The sequence below is a fragment of the Bombus flavifrons genome, chromosome 2 (assembly GCF_040668555.2).
Source record: "Bombus flavifrons isolate JBK064 chromosome 2, iyBomFlav1_principal, whole genome shotgun sequence".
Classification (NCBI taxonomy): domain Eukaryota; kingdom Metazoa; phylum Arthropoda; class Insecta; order Hymenoptera; family Apidae; genus Bombus; species Bombus flavifrons.
The window spans coordinates 19,334,733-19,352,532 of NC_138443.1; the positions used below are offsets into that span (position 1 = coordinate 19,334,733).

General features: G+C 43.2%; 1 protein-coding gene across 2 annotated transcripts in view; it reads right to left on the reverse strand.

The window, feature by feature from the left end:
• LOC138187540 (zwei Ig domain protein zig-8) overlaps positions 1-17,800 on the reverse strand; it is a 137,978-nt gene that overhangs the window by 18,711 nt on the left and 101,467 nt on the right. Inside the window, exon 1 of one of the 2 annotated variants that reach the window (XM_069128463.1) lies at positions 2,775-3,733. The exons of the other annotated variant lie outside the window; for it this stretch is intronic. Within the exon in view, the coding sequence (XP_068984564.1) occupies positions 2,775-2,820 (46 nt within the window). The 5' untranslated portion in view covers positions 2,821-3,733. Of the gene's footprint in view, positions 1-2,774; positions 3,734-17,800 lie in introns of those variants that run through there. 2 annotated transcript variants of the gene reach the window in all.

Below are 17,800 nucleotides of genomic sequence, written 5' to 3' on the forward strand. Positions count from 1 at the left end.
CAGCGATCTTTCGTCTTTCCGGCTTTTTTCTCTATCCTCCGTGGACCGACCGATTTATTCGCGTATCCATCTCTTTCTTCCGATATCTTTCCAGCAACGCGTTTTATCGTTGCACTAGCGCATCGTCTTTCGCTCGAATACCAGGAAAACGTTGGTAACTTAAATTCTTTTTCCAGATGTATACAATGTCCGCGAAAGCAACGGAATCTGACTGAGAGTTGAGATTTTTAACCGCGACGAGTTCAATGGTCGACTTTTCGTTTTCGAGATACGGCACGCGGTCGTGCGGTAGCGGATAAACAAACGATAACAAACAAGACCGAAAGCAGGAAAAACAAGCGCGACAATGGCTGGTCGATTTTCAACTGGAAGGAAGCACGGAGATAAAACGGTGAAAAACAGCATTCGAAAACCTGAAGATTGTCTTTTTAGGAATGAATTCAATTACGATTAAATCACGGTGCGCCACGAGATCGGATAGCTGCGCGATCGTTCTGCTTAAGTAGCGCCACCGAGCCAGACATCGAATCAAGAATTTTACTTGGAATAATTGGAATCGCTTTATCGGGAAAACAGGGGCGGTATCGAGGAAAGTTGGAATCACGGCTTTCGGTTCGATGGCCGCGAGGTAGCCAAATCGTGTCCGGTCAGATCCTAACGAATTCCCATCAACACCGGAACTGATACGATATAAACCGTTTACCTGGAAACGCGTTGCGACTGTTGCGAGCGACCGATCGCTCGCTGCCAACTAATTTGGCATTCTTTTGTTAGCTTGCGACACACAGAAAGACAAACAAACGCGTGTTTCGCGCTCTGGCCAACCATTTCGTGCACTTGAAATCTCGCATCGGTCGTTTATTCGGTCGGCCGAGTTGGTTTAGTTTCAACAATTATGTATACCGCCATTTGTCCGGCATATTTTTTCAGGATATGGTGTTTTTTTACCATCCGTGTGGTAAATAATGGAAAAGTTGAACTATCGAAGATTCACGAACTCAACTGACTACGATTTCTTTCGATTCTAAACTATATATCTCCGTATTACTCGTTAACTTTTCGTTTTCGTCGTCGACAAAAATTGCTTGCGTCCTTAAAAACATACGGTAGAAATTAAAGAGATTTCTTAAGTGCGAAGTTGGTCGACATTGCGAGAGTAGAACTGATCTTTATACCGAGAAAGGTATTATCGTAAGACAAGTTACGTTATGACTATGGATGAATGCCGCAAATTTTTGTAATCTTCGAACATCGTACGTAGTAGGTTTGTAGTACGTAGTACGTTTTGCTTCACTCGTCAAAGGATAGTTCGCATGTCGAATAGCGAAAAGTTAACGGAGAACGATCGAGCGTTCTCTTGGTACAGTTGTAGCGACTATTGCGTGTTTTTCGCGTTCACGGCGATGTTAGTTGGCGAAGAAAAACCGTTGCAGCTTTCCACGAAACTAACTCTACAGTGAGAATCACGACGCGAGGTTCGAGAAGAAAAGAGGATGCGGTCAAAGATATACGAGAAGTTGTTATTTGCGCGTTAAATCGCTCAAGCGTTTCTTTCTCTTCTTATCACGGAATACGTATAAACTCTCTTCCGCACAACGCCTTGGACGATTGTATAACCTAACCCGATGACAAATTCCAAGAAGGAACGCGAAACGTTTACTAGGAAGTGTACTACAAAGTAGCTTATTACTTATTACAAACGACGTTCTTAACTTTTAAAGTAATTAAAAAGAAATAAGCCGAGAGAGGAGCCACGACTGTTATTCTCTTCTTCTCTCGAGTGCAAACGCAACGAAACGAAGCTGCGATACAGTTTTAAACGATCACGGATACAAAGTAGAAGATTGGGCGATTAAAATTGATTTGAAAAGTGATTTTAAAGCGGTAGTCGAGGAATAGTTTCGCTATGACAGATATATTATTCGCCGATTAAAAGAATATTCAACGTGAGAATATTCTTCGCGGTGGAATAAAGTAATCGACGAAACGCGTACTCATCGTTGAAAGTGCGTAAACCGAACATAGAAGAAGATGAGGTTCGGTCGGAGACGCTTAGAAACGCGACAGATGGAAATACTCGTTGGTAAGTACGTTCGAAATTAAATAGATGGTTGAACAGAGGGATAGGCGTAGCCGTGGCTCTGGTACGGAAGTACAATCTCATCTCCCTATCAGTCAGGCTGGAGTTCATCAAATCCAATCGAACCGAAAGATATAGGAGAGCTCCACCCTGACGCGCGCGAGCTCGCGCGACCTGAAACGTTGTGTCAAAGTGTGGCAGGGATGGAAAGGAATATCATGAATAATACAAGATACTGGGTCAGTCGGTAGAAAAACGATCGATTTGCAATTCAAACGGCAAGCGTTCGTCTTACATTAAATGGAAAGAATTGCTTATTCGTTCTAACGCGTTCAAATTATTAGCACTTGGTAAGAAGAATGGAAGGAACGGATATGCAGGATGGAAGAAAGCCGTTCCTCTGGTTTCGTATCAATTTTAAATCGCTCGATTCGGCCGAAATTTGAAATGCAAATATTTCCAGCAAGATACCGGCCAACAAGCAGAACTTCGTTACGCGACGAACGCTCTCGCGACGTTATTAAAATCTTGATTACCGGGGACGTCGATTCGTACAATAATAAATTTCGCCAATTATGCCGCGTACTCGGTCGCGAAGTTGCCCGTCTTTCGCGACAGTTCCGAAACTGCGTTACGAGAGAACCGCGTTACGAAAATATCGTGCGACGATAGGGTCGTTCGAGTTTCTACTTACCAAAAGAAATGATAAAACAGACGAGTATGGGAAGAGAAGTAGACATCGCTTTTCCTCGACGAGGTTCTTTCACATATTGATATACTATCTCACACGCATTTCAATCGTTTCACCGAACAGCGCATCCTTGCCGGCGATAGTTTGCTAGCACTGATAGTTTTTCGATCGCGGTGACATTTTACACGGCCTTTCCTCGAGGACCGATCAATCGTTGTCTCTGTGCACGATCGCTTCTCAAGATCCTTTTTTTCTCCCGCCACGCGTTATTCTTCTACAGTGGCATGATCTTCGATAACGTCGATGACCCCTACGATCTTTCAAACGTCACTGACGCGTTCGATTTATCTTTTCGTTGCGAACAATGCCGAACACGGCTCGACGAAATCGCACAGTCGCTTTCTGCAGTGCTGCAACTGTATGTTTTCGGCGCCGCTGCAACTTGACCGAATTTACTCGTTTTTTTCTTGGCTCGTTGGTTCGGTGTTTCTCTCCTCCCCTTTTGGAGAACAAAAAGCTCCGCACCACGGTGCTGCTTCGGATACGTAGGAATTCACGAGCAAGTTATTCTCCGCGGCAGAGCTGCGGCAGAAAATGTAACGCAACGCGAACGTTACAGCGTTATAGCGCGCGAACCGCTAATGAATGTAATTAACGGCTGGAGTATTTCGTCTCGTTCGAGGCTGGTGTAGCATTAGTTTGTACTCGTCTCAGATCGGACGCCTTTATGCCTCTCACCGCATTCACCACCGCAAAGTCGTTCGCGATGCATTAGGCGGCACTCGTTAAAGTAATTTCCCTGACGCGTTAGACATTCCATCGATCATTCTTTCTCGCGATTTCACCCAGTGCACCGCCGTACCGCTGCATTCTCCCAAATCGCCTATCGCTTCTTTTCCGTCAATTTGTTCGCCTCTTAATCGAAATTTAATTATCCTGTTTATTCGACGCGAACATTTTCCAGAGACGTTGAATGGCTCGGCGAATAGCGCGACACGAAACGCGCGAAGGAGAAAAATCTGACCACAGATTTCTCGCGCCGTCACATAGCGCGAGTGAACAGATACCGAACGAGAAACTGTGTCACAGAAACGCTCGGATAAACAAGCAGCGAAGACTGTTCCCGATCCACCAACACCTTTTCAACTTCGATGCTGTGCTATGAAATTGCAAGAAGAAAGAAACAAAAAAAATGGTTTCGCGCGATAGGCGAAACGACACCCTTTTTAATCGACTACGCGTAAAAATCACTCGAACGTTTCGTTGTGTAGAGTACGCGCGTGAATTACCGCTCCGCTCCGTTTCGCTTCGCTTCGACGCGACGGATTTTCAACGATTAAAAATCGAAGAATCTTTAGGGCGATAAGTTCAGCTGGAACAGCTGTCGAGCCATCTCAAGATTTATCGCTTTCATAATAGATCGGCGGTGTTCGCTCTTGCTAGATGCTTGGTCGGAAGTACCGTCGCAGCTTCGATTCGAAGATCCAAGGAATTTTTCTACCGCGGGGGCAGAGAAAATTTAGTCGTGCCGAGACGTACGTGCTGCACGTCGAGATCCTGGTCGCTCCATTCAGCGTGAAACGTGACGAAACGACGTTCGTGCCAAGTTCGATCGGGCCACGAACGATAACCGTACGTCACCCAGTTTCGTTCACGAAGCTCCGGCAGTGTTACGAGTCTTTTATGCAGACCAGCCGATTGTTCGCCAGAAGTTCGGTCTCGACCTCCGAGCCAGAAATTCGTGACCGACTTGCAGTATGCCCCGGCAAGCCACGATAGATTTTCAGCGCGTTTCGAACATCTTCGACGTTCAAAGCATCGAAATCTTCTACCGGTTTATAAGTATCTAATGGTAAATGCCTTAATCCGGTTGCCTGTGACGTTCTCGCTTCTAAACTCTGTAACGAGTCGAATATTTTTATTTCAACTCGTGTTGCTAGAAGCGATTCGACGATGTTCCATCCTTGAGAGTCACAGTCCGAGCGACGTTTGTTCGTTCAAAAATTGGGCGCGTATGGAAACGGTAGAGACGAGCGTTTCGAACGCAATGCATCCAAGGCTAAACGCGCGTCGCATAAACCACTGTGTCCTCGTCAGGACTGCATCCATGTCCCATTGACTCGTCACACCGAAGAAGGGGATCACAAGTCACCGGTTACGTCACCACAACACATCTCGTGGATCGATTTGTATCGGCGGTTCGCAAACGTATTCCGGAATCGCGCGGATGTATCCCTGTCGAGCGATGCGGTACGCGTTAAAAGTCCTGCGATACGAGTAACGGACGAGCAAGGACGACGCGATCGCGATCACAGCGATGCGACGGAAACCACCGATTCGGCGCGTCTGTTTATCGGAATTTCGACGTTTCGGATAAGACGTTGCGACGAACAGCGTGTCGGATGTTTGACGTTTTCACGGAACGCGCGCGACGGCAGAAGGTCGCGGTTGTTTCGAAACGACGATGCTCCCGCGTCAAGGATAGCCGAGGGACTACATTGCGCGAGCGCCGCTTGAGCTTCAAGCACGCAGCCGCCCCGTGCAGCCTCTCCGAACTCCTCTATGCCACCGCCAACATCGTTACACGATACCTGTACGTGTTTCCTTTCTGGCCAAGTATGCGTGAGCGCGCGTGCGCGCTTACCTGTGTCGCGTGTCTATAGCTCGCTTATATATCACCCCGTTTGCCCACCCAGCCACCACCCTTTTTCCTCCTTCGCTCCTTTCTTTCTCTTCTTCCTCCATGCTTCTTCTCTTTCTCGCCATCTCTCTTACTTTTCCTCCGGTATTGTGCATTCAACCTTGCTTCTTCCTTCTACTCCGCCTCTTCTTCCTCTTCTTCTTCTTCTTCTTCATCTTCTTTTCCTTTTTCTTCTTCTCTTTTTTCTTTTTCTCTTTTTCTTTCTCCTTTTTTCCTCTTTTCTCTCTTTTCCTTTCTTTTTTTTCCCTTTTCTCCGTTTCTCTCGTTTCTGCGACGTCCGGTTATCCTTCTTCCGCTTTTTCTTCTTCGTCCTTTCGCAGCAGTTAAGGAACGCTTTCGGTCCTGTTTCTCGCGAACTTAGATTCTTCAGCTCGCAATTGTAATGGCGACAACAGTTGTAGCGAAGAGTATAGTGGTATGGCTCGATGGACGTGTAAAAAGCATGAAACCGCTTATAAATTAGAAGGAATATAGTTCAACGAAATCGCGAGAACGCGAAGCCCTGAGTTGCCGCTAGAAAAATCTCGCTCGAGCAAACTTTACCACGAGTTCTTGATTTTCGTTTCCAGATAATCTGCAATTTATAAGCGATAACAGAAAATTTGTCGTCGCGTGCATTTTCGTTACGATTATTATCCGATTTCAATTCGATTCGATTAAAATATGAAAAGTATCGAGGATAGTTTTCAAAGGATTTTCGGGCGTGTTCTAAAAATTCCACAAATATTCTCCAAGCATCCCATACGTAAAGTTAACTACCGCAAGATCGCTTTTATTTACATGTTCGTTCAGCGACTGCCGTTTGACCAGAGTTCCACCGGACAGAAAATGCGAATGTGCGGACCCGTCTATGCCAGATCCACCTGTATATTTCAAAAGTGCCGAATAGTCCGCGTGTTTCTTCCCCAAAAAAAATTCATCGTTTATCAAACATCGGCTGTTAATTCGACCAACTTCCTTCGACTTCTAACTCGTACTATCGACAAACGCCGCAACTTTTCATTTTCTCCAACGAATCGTTTCTTCGCGGCAGAAAGTGGTAACGTCTTGTACGCGTTTAGAAACTTCAAAAAATAGCTTTTTACGTCGAACGGAAAATTCGTGCGGTGAACTGCTCGTGCTTGAAAGCGTGTTTCGTACGTGGCACACGGTATTACTTGCGCTTGTGCTACGTGGTAGTCGATGGATCAAAACGCGTGACAACTGTTACGGAACTATATAGAAGCGTGTATTTGTTCGCGTTGTAGGTACATACTTACATGGAAACACGGATGCATTCGCCGCAACAGTGGCGAGTTTGGTCTAGTACGGTTCGTCTAGAGTCTAGAAACCGACCAGCATAATTTTCCATTCGATGTAAAACCATTGCTCCGAGTTTTTACGCAATTTTTACGTTTGTTCATGCTGGAACAAAACATCGACGAATAGTCGATACGCTCGTGAATTTCACTCACGGCTGTGTGCCAGCACAGAGGAAGCCGACTGGCGAGCATTTTCTCGTTGGCCTTTATGCCAGTCGAATTTATCGCGTGATATCTAACTGACCTATCTTACCGAAAACCACTATCGACGATAGTAGCATCTGTTATTATAAGTATAACGCGAGGATTAAATTTAACGGTTGCCCAAATAAATTTGAAAATAAACAACGAAAGATCCGAAATATATATAGAACGTACATGTACATGTGAATGGAAGTGTTCACACGATGATCCTCGCAAGACGCAGCATCGCGATATTTTTCGTATAAAGACGACAGACGAAACATTAAAACAAATGGCGATATTCACACGGTACGCGGCTTGCGATACGTGTATCACGATACGAATATCTCCGTGTGAAACTGGCCTTAATTTACGTGACGATGTCGCTCGTGCAACTTAAAATAAGATTGTATTTTCATCGCGCATTTACAATTCTATGCAATTGTACGAACAAACGCATCGATTTTCATGAAATCTGTACGTTCGACCAGATTTAAGAGGACTATCGGTGCTTGTCAGCTTCGCCGGTACAGCGCGGTCCATTTGTAAGGGAAAACATTTACACGTCACTTGCGAATCCAATTTTCTCAACGTACGTAACTACTACTTCGTGTAACGATCGGCGATTCCTTATTGAAAAAAGATACACTTTCGTCGAGTTTGCGTCAAGTTACGAGAACAGTCTCGAGAACTTCGCGCGTTACTCGTAGAACGTCGAGTCCACGAAAAACGTGCCCGCCGAAAGATAGAACCATCCGAGACTCATATTTTGCGCCGCACACCTACGTTTGCACGCTCTTCTATTACATACCCTCTTGGGAAGCCCACGAATTCGCAAACGAATCGTTAATTCTGAAATTGAAAAGACTTCGATGATAATAGGATATAGCGATGACGAGGAACTTTGCTATTTTATAATTTGTCGTCGCATCGTGGGAGAATGAATAAAAAAAAAAAAAAAATAGGAAAGCGAGGAAAGAAGAGCCGAGAGACCTAAAGAGGGAAAGAAAGAGATCGATAGATACAATTCTCGCGTTCTAGATTCCGACCAAGTATTTGCAGCGTTCGCCGAATTACGCAAGAGAGAATGGTGGGAAAGTTTAACAGATCGAGAGCGCTGCTTTGTCAGAAATCGTCAAAATTCGAGCCCAGAACGAGTCGAAGACGTTATTTCACTTGCACCAATGTTTCAGTCTCGTATAGACCTGACAAACGGCGCATTCGCTCGCGGCCGATGCTTTGTTTTATCTCCGTCGGTCCCTTTGTACGAAATTCTGATACGCAACGGTGCGACGTTAAATAACCTCTGATAAATCACTTCGGCCGAATGAAATTCAAATTAATTCGATCTAATTTCCAGCAGCTATATAACGTTCATTCGTTACGTAATGTCATCCGATGGTTTTCGTGAAAACAAGACGCGTGTCCGCTGTTAGAATAATCGGATAACCAACCAACGAAAATAAATCTACAGTTTTTCAGCTAAACGATACCACAAGCGCCAGTGTTTCAACGGCAGGCTATATGTTTTAACTAAAATAAATTCGGAGAGACGAAAGCGAGAACAATCTCGGGATGGTTGAACGTTAATTCCTAAAGGAGAAACTTGTAACGCGTTCCAAGTAGCATCGAAGCAGCGAGAACGTTGCGCGAAGTATGTATGCGATGTATATACGCACCGAGGTTAGGATCGACCCAATATTTTCGATATCGGGCAGGGGTTATGCCAAGCTGGCACACTGAACCGCTTTAGGAAGGAAATATGGGCCAGATTTCCTCCGCGCTTTAAAAACAATTGTACACGCGATGGATTTTTTTCCCCTAAACGTGTAAAAATCCTTTTCCCTTCCTTTCATCGTTTTATCTTCGTCCGGCCTTTCGTTTTCTCTTCCATTTGGAAAATTTTCATTTCTCGTCGTTGCGTTACTCTTCCACGGTCATACGACGTCGTTATTTTCTTCCGGCTTTTCTCAAAGTTAATTGAATTCATTCGTTCCGTCTGCTAAAGTAGCCGGTTCCTTATTCTTACTTAAAGATGGATTGCTCGAATGTCCGTCAGAACGGCATCCATTAACGTCGAGCGGAAGAATCTTTCTTATTTTCAACTTCGCTTCAAAGTTTTCGCAAAGATAACTTACGTTACTTGTAACGAACATCGTAAAACGTAGAGTCGAATCTGTACAATTCTACGCTCTGCTATAGTCAAACGATATATTTTAAAATTCCTCGAGTTATCGCGAACGTATGCGGCACTCGAGATATTAACAAATTGAATTATTAACGATAACATGCACGGGATTTTCTACGCTTTAATTACGAGGGTCGTAGCGCGCAGGACGAAATTGGTGTACCTCCCGTTTTAATCTTCCCCATCTAATCTTATCCCTCTCCTCGCACTCTCCGGTCGGTTAACAATATCCGTTTGTATAGCTCGCGGGTGTGCTCAAGTTCGTATCAGTTAATTAATTCATTGCACGAGTCTTGTCCCATTCTAGACAGTAAGCCTAATTTACCTGACGAAAGAGAAGTTGAAGGGGTCTCTCCGGGGGTTCAGCATGCGTGTCACCAAATGCTTCCGCCAGTCTCTTGCCCTTGTTTTCGTTTTCGATCTCTGTGCAATGTTTTCAAAGAAGGAATTATCTGCTTCGTGCATTTTCGTTACGACAGCAGAGTGGTACGTGTTTCGAAATTCGTCCGGCGTGATTTTAGGATCGCCAACATCGCGTCGTATTTAACTGTAACTGCATTTCACCTAATGGTCGATCCGAGGTTCGTGGTTGACATCGTACGACGCGATCGGAATATCAGTTTGAAAAATCAGCTGCTCCGTTCGAACGGTACGGTATCGTAGTAATATCACTTTTAGTCAAAGTGCAAAGATTTTTCAGTTCTTTCTTTCTTTCTTTCTTCCTTTTATCGCGATCGAATGAAATGTAAGAATACGCAAATAAAGAGCAAATTCATTTCTTTTCGTTTGTTTTGTACGTACGGCTCACCGTATAATAACGTTATCTTCGTGCAAATAATTCTTTTCATATCGACATATGTATTCGGAGCATACGCGGTTGAGAGTAGCGCGAGGATAAAGAAGCAAGAGGTACTATGTAAAACTATAGCGAAGTCGGACTGTATGTCGTATTGTACTTACCGATAATCGCATTAAAATTGGCAAACTTATAGTTCAAGCGATTAAAACTTTGTCGTATATTTCGTTGGCAGATATTTTTTTACGAATAAGCGACAAACGATACGATTGTTTAGATAGAAAAGTTTAGTTGGAGGCGTAATTCAAGGAAGAAAACATTCACGATGAAACAATTTGGTCGTATCTCGTTCGAGATAAAATTTCGGAAAAATATCGAAAGACAACGATTCGACAAAAGTTGATAAAGAAAGTAAAACGCAGACTACCAAGTTAAAAATTTTCTCGCTACCACTTTATGGAAAGATAACTATCGATAAGACAGCGAATGAAGAGATCGATTTTCAAATGGAAATCTAATCTACCGGTATACGCGCAGCTTCGATTTCGTATACGATAACGCACGGGTTTCGTCATCCGTGATTGCATTTTGCAAATAGTTTCCTAAAGCAGTTTGATTCAGCGTATCTACCGATTTTACGCTTCAATTTGTTTTGCTAGCGCGAGTCACGACAGACGACTCGGTCTTACCTTTGTCTTGCCACTGAAACACAGAACTGTATGCAGAAACAAACGTAATCACACGGGAGCATACGCACGAAGCAGCCTAGTCGCCCTCAAAGTAGCATTTACACGGAATATGCTCCTTGTTGCATCAATTTCGGAAAAGCGATTTCACTTTGCTATGTATTTCAATAAGCTCGATACGCGGATGTACGTTTCTTTCTCCAGCAAACAGAGATATCAGGTAAACGATGGTAACTCACAGAAAAATGGATTAGAAAAGTTACGTAGAATAATAGAAAAGCTTGCAATCTTAATTACTCGTTGCGTATTTTAACGGCGCGACGTAAAGATAGCGGAAAAGAACGAGCGAATTATTATTTATTTCCTGCGGTTCGATTCGACCGGACCATTTTACGCTAAGGCGTCGTAAGGGTCAGGCGATTCCAATCTACATGAAAACCGACTTCGGGCCGAGTCGATGCTTGGCTAGTACGAAAGCCGTAGATCCTTCGAATACCTTATCTTTCGTACACGCTTATGTATATACATGAAGTATCTACATATTTTATTCATTTCCGTTACTCTATTATGTATATGGTGTTGTAAAAATCATACACGGAATTTATACTAGACAAATGTTCGGACGTCGCTCCCCTCTGAACGTTTTACGAACGAGCGCTAATTACGAGACGGCTTCTGGAATATCGGAAATATCCGTTGGAAATTAGAAAAAATTTCCATCGGACGTACGTGTTAACACACGCGACGCGTATAATAAATAACGGTGATGCGGTTTGAATTTTCAAAGTATGTATGTACATAGGTGCTTACATAGCTGGCACGATGGCGAGGAGGAGACCGTCTGAAAGCAAAGTATAGAGGGGCCGAAAGTCGGTATACAGGAGGAGACAGTATGAAGCTCGCAACGTCGAGGAAAAGGAAGCATCTTATCCAGCGGAAAATGGGCGGCACGGTTAAGTTCCAGGCTTGAAGTTCGCCTATTACCGTATATAATAAAGAGCCGTTATTCCGTGGCGCTCTTATCTCCAAGGTAGCCGTGAAATAGAGAGAGGTAGACTACGCCAGGAGTGGAGAAGGCGACTCCGCTAGACGAGGACTCTCGGCCCGGCTCGACTCGTCTCGTCTCCGTGGTATGTCGCACGCCGTGGCGCGGGCGGGACCAGCACAAGCCCACAGGCTTCTGCAAACATTCCATCAAGACGAAGAGAAACCGACTGACCAACGGAGAAGCAACGAGAGAGAGACCGAGCATGCTCGTTGATGAGACGCTCCTGAGATACGTTTGTCGCTGGCCTGATAGAAAAAGTCTCCTCCGCTCTTTATTTCATCGAGACAATGGCGCGAGGAACGTATTATAAGCGACGATGCTCCACGAATTGACTTGTCCTTTGTTATCGGATTTCGACGTCGGGATCGGATAAGGACCCTGTGAGAGATATCGATGCGACGTTAACGAGAGACATCGCTATCCGAATGACTCTCGAATCGCTGCGGCGCCTTTCTCCCTTTCAAATTACAATCTACAAATTGTCCAATTCCGATTTACAGAATAATCGCGAATATTCATGCCCGTTACGTTCCAGTCGGGTCAGTGTGTTACTTCTCGCCATTTCTTCTCAGTTTCCCTTCGTAATTTTACTTTTCGCATCGGACTCCCTCGACATTCGGTATTCGATCGAGCGCCGATAAAAATAAGTTACCGATAGATCTAATCTCGAGATTCCCAATTTTGACAACATTTCATACGATTGCCGATCGTCCGTGGCACGTGGTAAAGCATAGCTCGTCCATTTGCCGGTAATATTTTGGAATTAACGCAACTCGCTACGTTTGCATCTCGTTTTACCTTCAATTCGAAAATAGACGTTATACCTTTATCGTATAACGAATTTTTCATTCGGTGGTGTTGGTTATTCTTAAATTTGCCACACGATACTAAACGGGCACGACGTTATAGTCTTCGTGAAAATTTGTCGCGTCTCGTGAGACATTCGTTTGCTTTTGATTTCCTCGGAGTTTAAAACAAACGAATTCCCAAATTCCTACATCGTACGTGATTCGAAACGGAGATCGCCGCGAAACAGTACAGTTTTAATTACAGCACGAAATCTTGTCTATAAATTGCAGTCCGTACTAGATCACTATCCATCTATTATACTACTGGCTAAAATTGAATTCCACTGCGAACGCTATCGTTCCGTAATAACCTGGCTATAATAGACCTTAGAACTGGGATTGTATCGTTGATTACACGAATATAGCTCGCGTGTGTTTATTATATCGGATAGAAGGTTTCTTGCATCCATGGAGTTTTCGACGATACTATCTCAAAGACAGAATTCGCTTAGAATAACTTTCCTATGGAAGATCATTGACGAAAACTTGGCAATATGTTCGCGTTTTCTTTTTCCTTCCCTTCTACCTGACGTCGAATTAAACATTACGCAAGCGTGAACAGCTAATTTTCGCGAAAGGTATAGATCAAAAAAGAATTTAAAGATCGAGGCGACGTTAAAGTGAATTAGACGAGCCGGTGGAGTTGTCTGAAAGATATGCTAAGTGGCATGTGTGGAACATTAGGACGTCGTTTATCATCGTCAGCCCTCTCCCTCCCCAAGATAGTTTCTGAAAACGATAACTATTCCTGTACGCATTTATGCGATCAAATAAATTCTTTGAGATCAAAGTTGCAGTCTTTTACGTGCGCTCGTGTCGTATAAATAATCGCTGGAAGCAACGGAAGCAATGGAAGCAACGTGAAAAATGCTTTCTACCCTAATGTATTCCTATAAAGTAGGCAAAACATTATTCATATTCGATTCGGTTCGTCTCGGTTCTAAAAGTATAGGAAGCTGCTTGGTTTCTGTCTATTCGTATTTGTCTATACTCGCGCTTTGTTCCAATTGCTACCGCATTAACGATGTTTGTATAATGCAAGCGTGATGAAGGACGCAAGGCATAGCGAGAATCGCGTTGAAACTGGGCCAGGAATTCCAATCTTCGAAATTCCATTTTCAATACGACCAAACAAGGCAAGTGGTTGAGACTAGCTTAATTTCGATGTTTAGGATGATCTACATGTGTGAGTATATACCTTCAAGCGTTCCTCGTCACATTAATAAATCGGTGACAGACATTAATCGTGCTGACACATTCCGTTAAATCGAATCCCAGCGAATAATTATTTTATACCAAATAATACGTACGATCTCGAGTTTGGAGAGTTTTTACGATCGTTCGCAAGTTATAATTTGATTACAAATAGAAAATTTTGTCCTTTGTTCGGTGCCTCGATTTTTAATTTTGCTTCTCGAAGAAACCATAGCTCTAAACTTTTAATTCGATCAAGGTTGTACAACAGTTAAATTATCGTTCGTATAAAGATTGTTTGCGCAGTCGAAATTACAAACTGCACGGAAAAAATATTACGTAGGTCGATCGAATTCATCTCGGTTATATGTAGCTATTTGTTTTTATGTACATGTTCACGATGCAAGATTTTTAAAACCGATTATGTTGCACACACGCTGAACTCGCACCGAATTTTCATTAAACGAGAGTTAAAACATCGAATGAAAAGTGAATCGTGTTCGTTCCTTTAAAACTTTTTCACGCTGCAACGAGGGTGTCACTTGGGAACCTTTTTTAATTACACGGACGACAGTTTGAGGAATTAAAACAATGCGCCAAAGCGACATATCGAACAACAGAGTTTTACCATACGAGTTATGATTAGAGTTTTAAACATAAAAACACGTAACTTGGCATCGACATTGGTTCTGCTTTTACTTTATAAACGAAACTAGACTATATTTCGCCTATGGCGTCCATCCTTTTTTAATCGCGAGTATCGCGAAAGCGTGGTTTAAACGGGTCTTGAAGATTTTCCGAGGAGAAGGATCAAAGACTAGCGAACCCCGAGATCGCGTAAGAAATGATTTAAAACTGTTGAGATGACTTCCAGGTTCGCACAATAGACGGAAGATGTTCTAGAAAGCATTCGACCGACTGGATTCCCGCCAACTCATCAGTAATTGCGAGAGGCTATGTAAAATCAAAAAGTGTAGTCCTTTCAGCCCGACTCGTCGACTCACGCCAGCACCGCTACACGCTGAATTTCGATTTAACATCGAATCGTGTCAAAAAAAGCAATTATTGCTCCGCTATCTTCCATCGGTACACACGCGCGTGTTCCGATGAAAATTTACATCGTGGTGCGACGTCCATCGTCAAACAGCTTTGTCGACTCAAACAGTCGAGTCAAAAACAAAGTAGATATACATACACGTTTAAGTGCGTCGCGCCAGGCCTCCGAACTGTACGACAAATTCGCTTACGGCTTGCACTTTGCGTTATCGAAGCGCGCTAACGACTAAACATATATTTCAATTTAAACGTTCTGTTCGTCAAACTATCGTCAGAGTGGGCAAAAGTAAAAACAATATCCAATTGCGCAGATACTCGAGTCGGATGTTTGATTGCTCGTTGAATATAGGAGCGTGGTTCGTAAAGCATAAATTAAAGGCATTTTCTCAAGATAGCGACGTTAATAAAGTGTCAGAGATACGTTCGACCAGCGAAAGCTCGGCTGCGGTCGATTTTACAGTTTGCCCGTAATTTTATTTTTACAGGGAAATCTCGGTGGCCGTCGGAAAGAGCGGTAAAACCGCGATAAGAGGTGCTATTACGGTCCAATGTATTTACGTACGTGGACAGGTAGGTTTTATTTGCAACCACGTCAGCACGCAGTGGCTGCTCGATGTGCTTTCGGTAGTCGCCTAGCCGCTGCTATTCCGGTGAATGTGAACTGGCCCGAAAAAAGAGGGAAAAACCATCTTCCATGGGCTACCTACGACCACGGGCTACGGATTTTCGCTTGTGACCCGTTGACTTTGTAATTTAGCTGGCTGCTTCGCTGCGTTCCCTCCAAATAAATACATACAACGGATCGTACGAGAGGATGCCGCGCATCGTCGAGTCGTCAACACCGTTGTCCCGTCACCGGTCTAAAGTCTAAACCGTTCGCCCACACTTTATGCGTGTCACGTCGCGTCTCCCGAAATTTCTCGTCGCATTCGTTGCTTTATCGCTGTTGAAGTGGTCACCACTTATAAGAAAACTCTACATCTGGTCTTTTTAGTTTCTCAAGCACTGAAGCCATCGACAGCGCGTAGACAAAAGACTGCGACGAAGTCAGACCATAAACAGAAGACAAGCGACGTTGGCTTCGGGGTTTTTTCAGTTATTGGGTAACACAGCTAGCGTGCGGATCTGGACCAGCTCAAATTGTATTCTTACTTATAATTACACTTATATTTAAATATATTTTCTGCCTTACAATTTATCCACTAGTTTTCTCTGATTATACATCGAATAACCTCAACAATCGCCCTCGGGATTTCTCGCGTTTCGTTGTCACGGTCGGACCCTTCGGGTTTCTCATTTTTGGGAAGCTCGAGCGTTTAATTAACTGCAAACAGAGGATTTTTCTTTCCGTCGATCTTATCCGTGTCGCCGTCGCATTTTACGTTTGCGACGCTCGGTTTGTGCAAAAACCTTTGATACGTAACCAAATGGAAAATCGATATCGACGATCGATGTAGTACGGTTGATAGTGGTTCCAAGCGAAGCAGTGACTCGTCTAATTTGTACTAAGAAATCGTCGCTTTGTGGCAACCGTATTTCCACGGAATAATTAAACACGCTTGTCGAATAACCGATTACAGCGACAAGAGAGACGTAGCCGTAAATTGCAAGTTAATTTTATAGCATTTTTTTTTAACCTTCGCAACGATACTTTGTTAACCCGTTGTCGACCTATGTATCCATAGTATCTGATAAAAATTCATTTAGTGAAATCAACTTGTTCGTCAAAATAGTTTGACGTAGAACTGAACAAACGTTTGAAAATCAATGAATGTTTTTTAGCGTTTGCTTGTTCGTAAAAAAAAAACTTTTTTGTGCACATTTCCAGCCCGAGCATTAATGCGACGACGGCAATGTACGTAACTAAATCCCAAATTGCATTCGTTTGTTTTATACGTACGTGTTCGTTTGAACGGTTTGTTAAAAGTGGACGAATAGAAAGTTATCTATGCTATCTTTTTTTACAATCTTATTTTCTCCAAAATGTTTTATGTTCAAGATTTCTTCTCAACTGTATATAGACTTTTTACCTTTTGTACGAACATGTTTCAATTGTACCGAGCTGCTGCGCGAAATACAATTTTTATTTGAAATATTTGTTTTCCTGTAAATCAACGAGGTACATACGTACATAATAGAACGCTCTTTCTATCTCCGGCTGAATTTTAATGACATTTCGAGCTCTGTATGTTTTCGAGCATGCGTGTGCTTTAAGGGTTTTTGATAAGGCCAGGGAAAAAAGTGGCTTTCCAATTTATGCGTAACCTAAAATGTAAAATAAAAGTCGTAGCCTGTCGAGAATATTATTTTCTATTCTTTTTTGCTAACTGTGCAATGGTTTTGGTAAAACGAATCCCTTCGGATCCCTTAACCGATAGAAGCAATTACTCTACACACGTATTATCCGATTAGGCGAACGGGAAAGCGCGGACGAAGAAATTGCAGGATCTCGGTGAAACATCAGATTTTTCTCATAAGAGGAGACGTTTCTCCAAAGATGAGAAACGCAGATGAGTCGGATGAGATGGAGGAAAGTGAAATGAAAGGGGAATATAGATCGCTATTAGTATTCAAGGTTTCAGCATCTTTTCGCGTCATTCGAGATAATGTTTTTCTTAAGTAATCACCGGCATAATGCTCTTTTTTCTAACAATAAGATGGTACCAGGAGACTTCCCATTCATCTTACTCGAAGCTGAAAACGTAGAGGAGCGAACGACCGATCGGGATATTATGTTCCGAAAAAATCCAATATTCCAAGAGAATTTTGTGAAAAGTCAGCGATAAGATTTTCATTTTCAATCGAAGCAAATCACTTGCTATAAATTATTACGTTGTACTTTCTGAACGGAACGCCGAGCAATTTTAGGAACCGTTTCATTAAATAGGATTATCAAAATGTCGAAGGATCGTAACACGATTGCGAGAAAAAGGGTTATCCAAGCATGATCGTTCGCTAGAACGGTTCCTACGTTTTGCAACCGACGTGTCAGCTTTACCCGTAATCAACAAAAGACGAGTTTCCCATA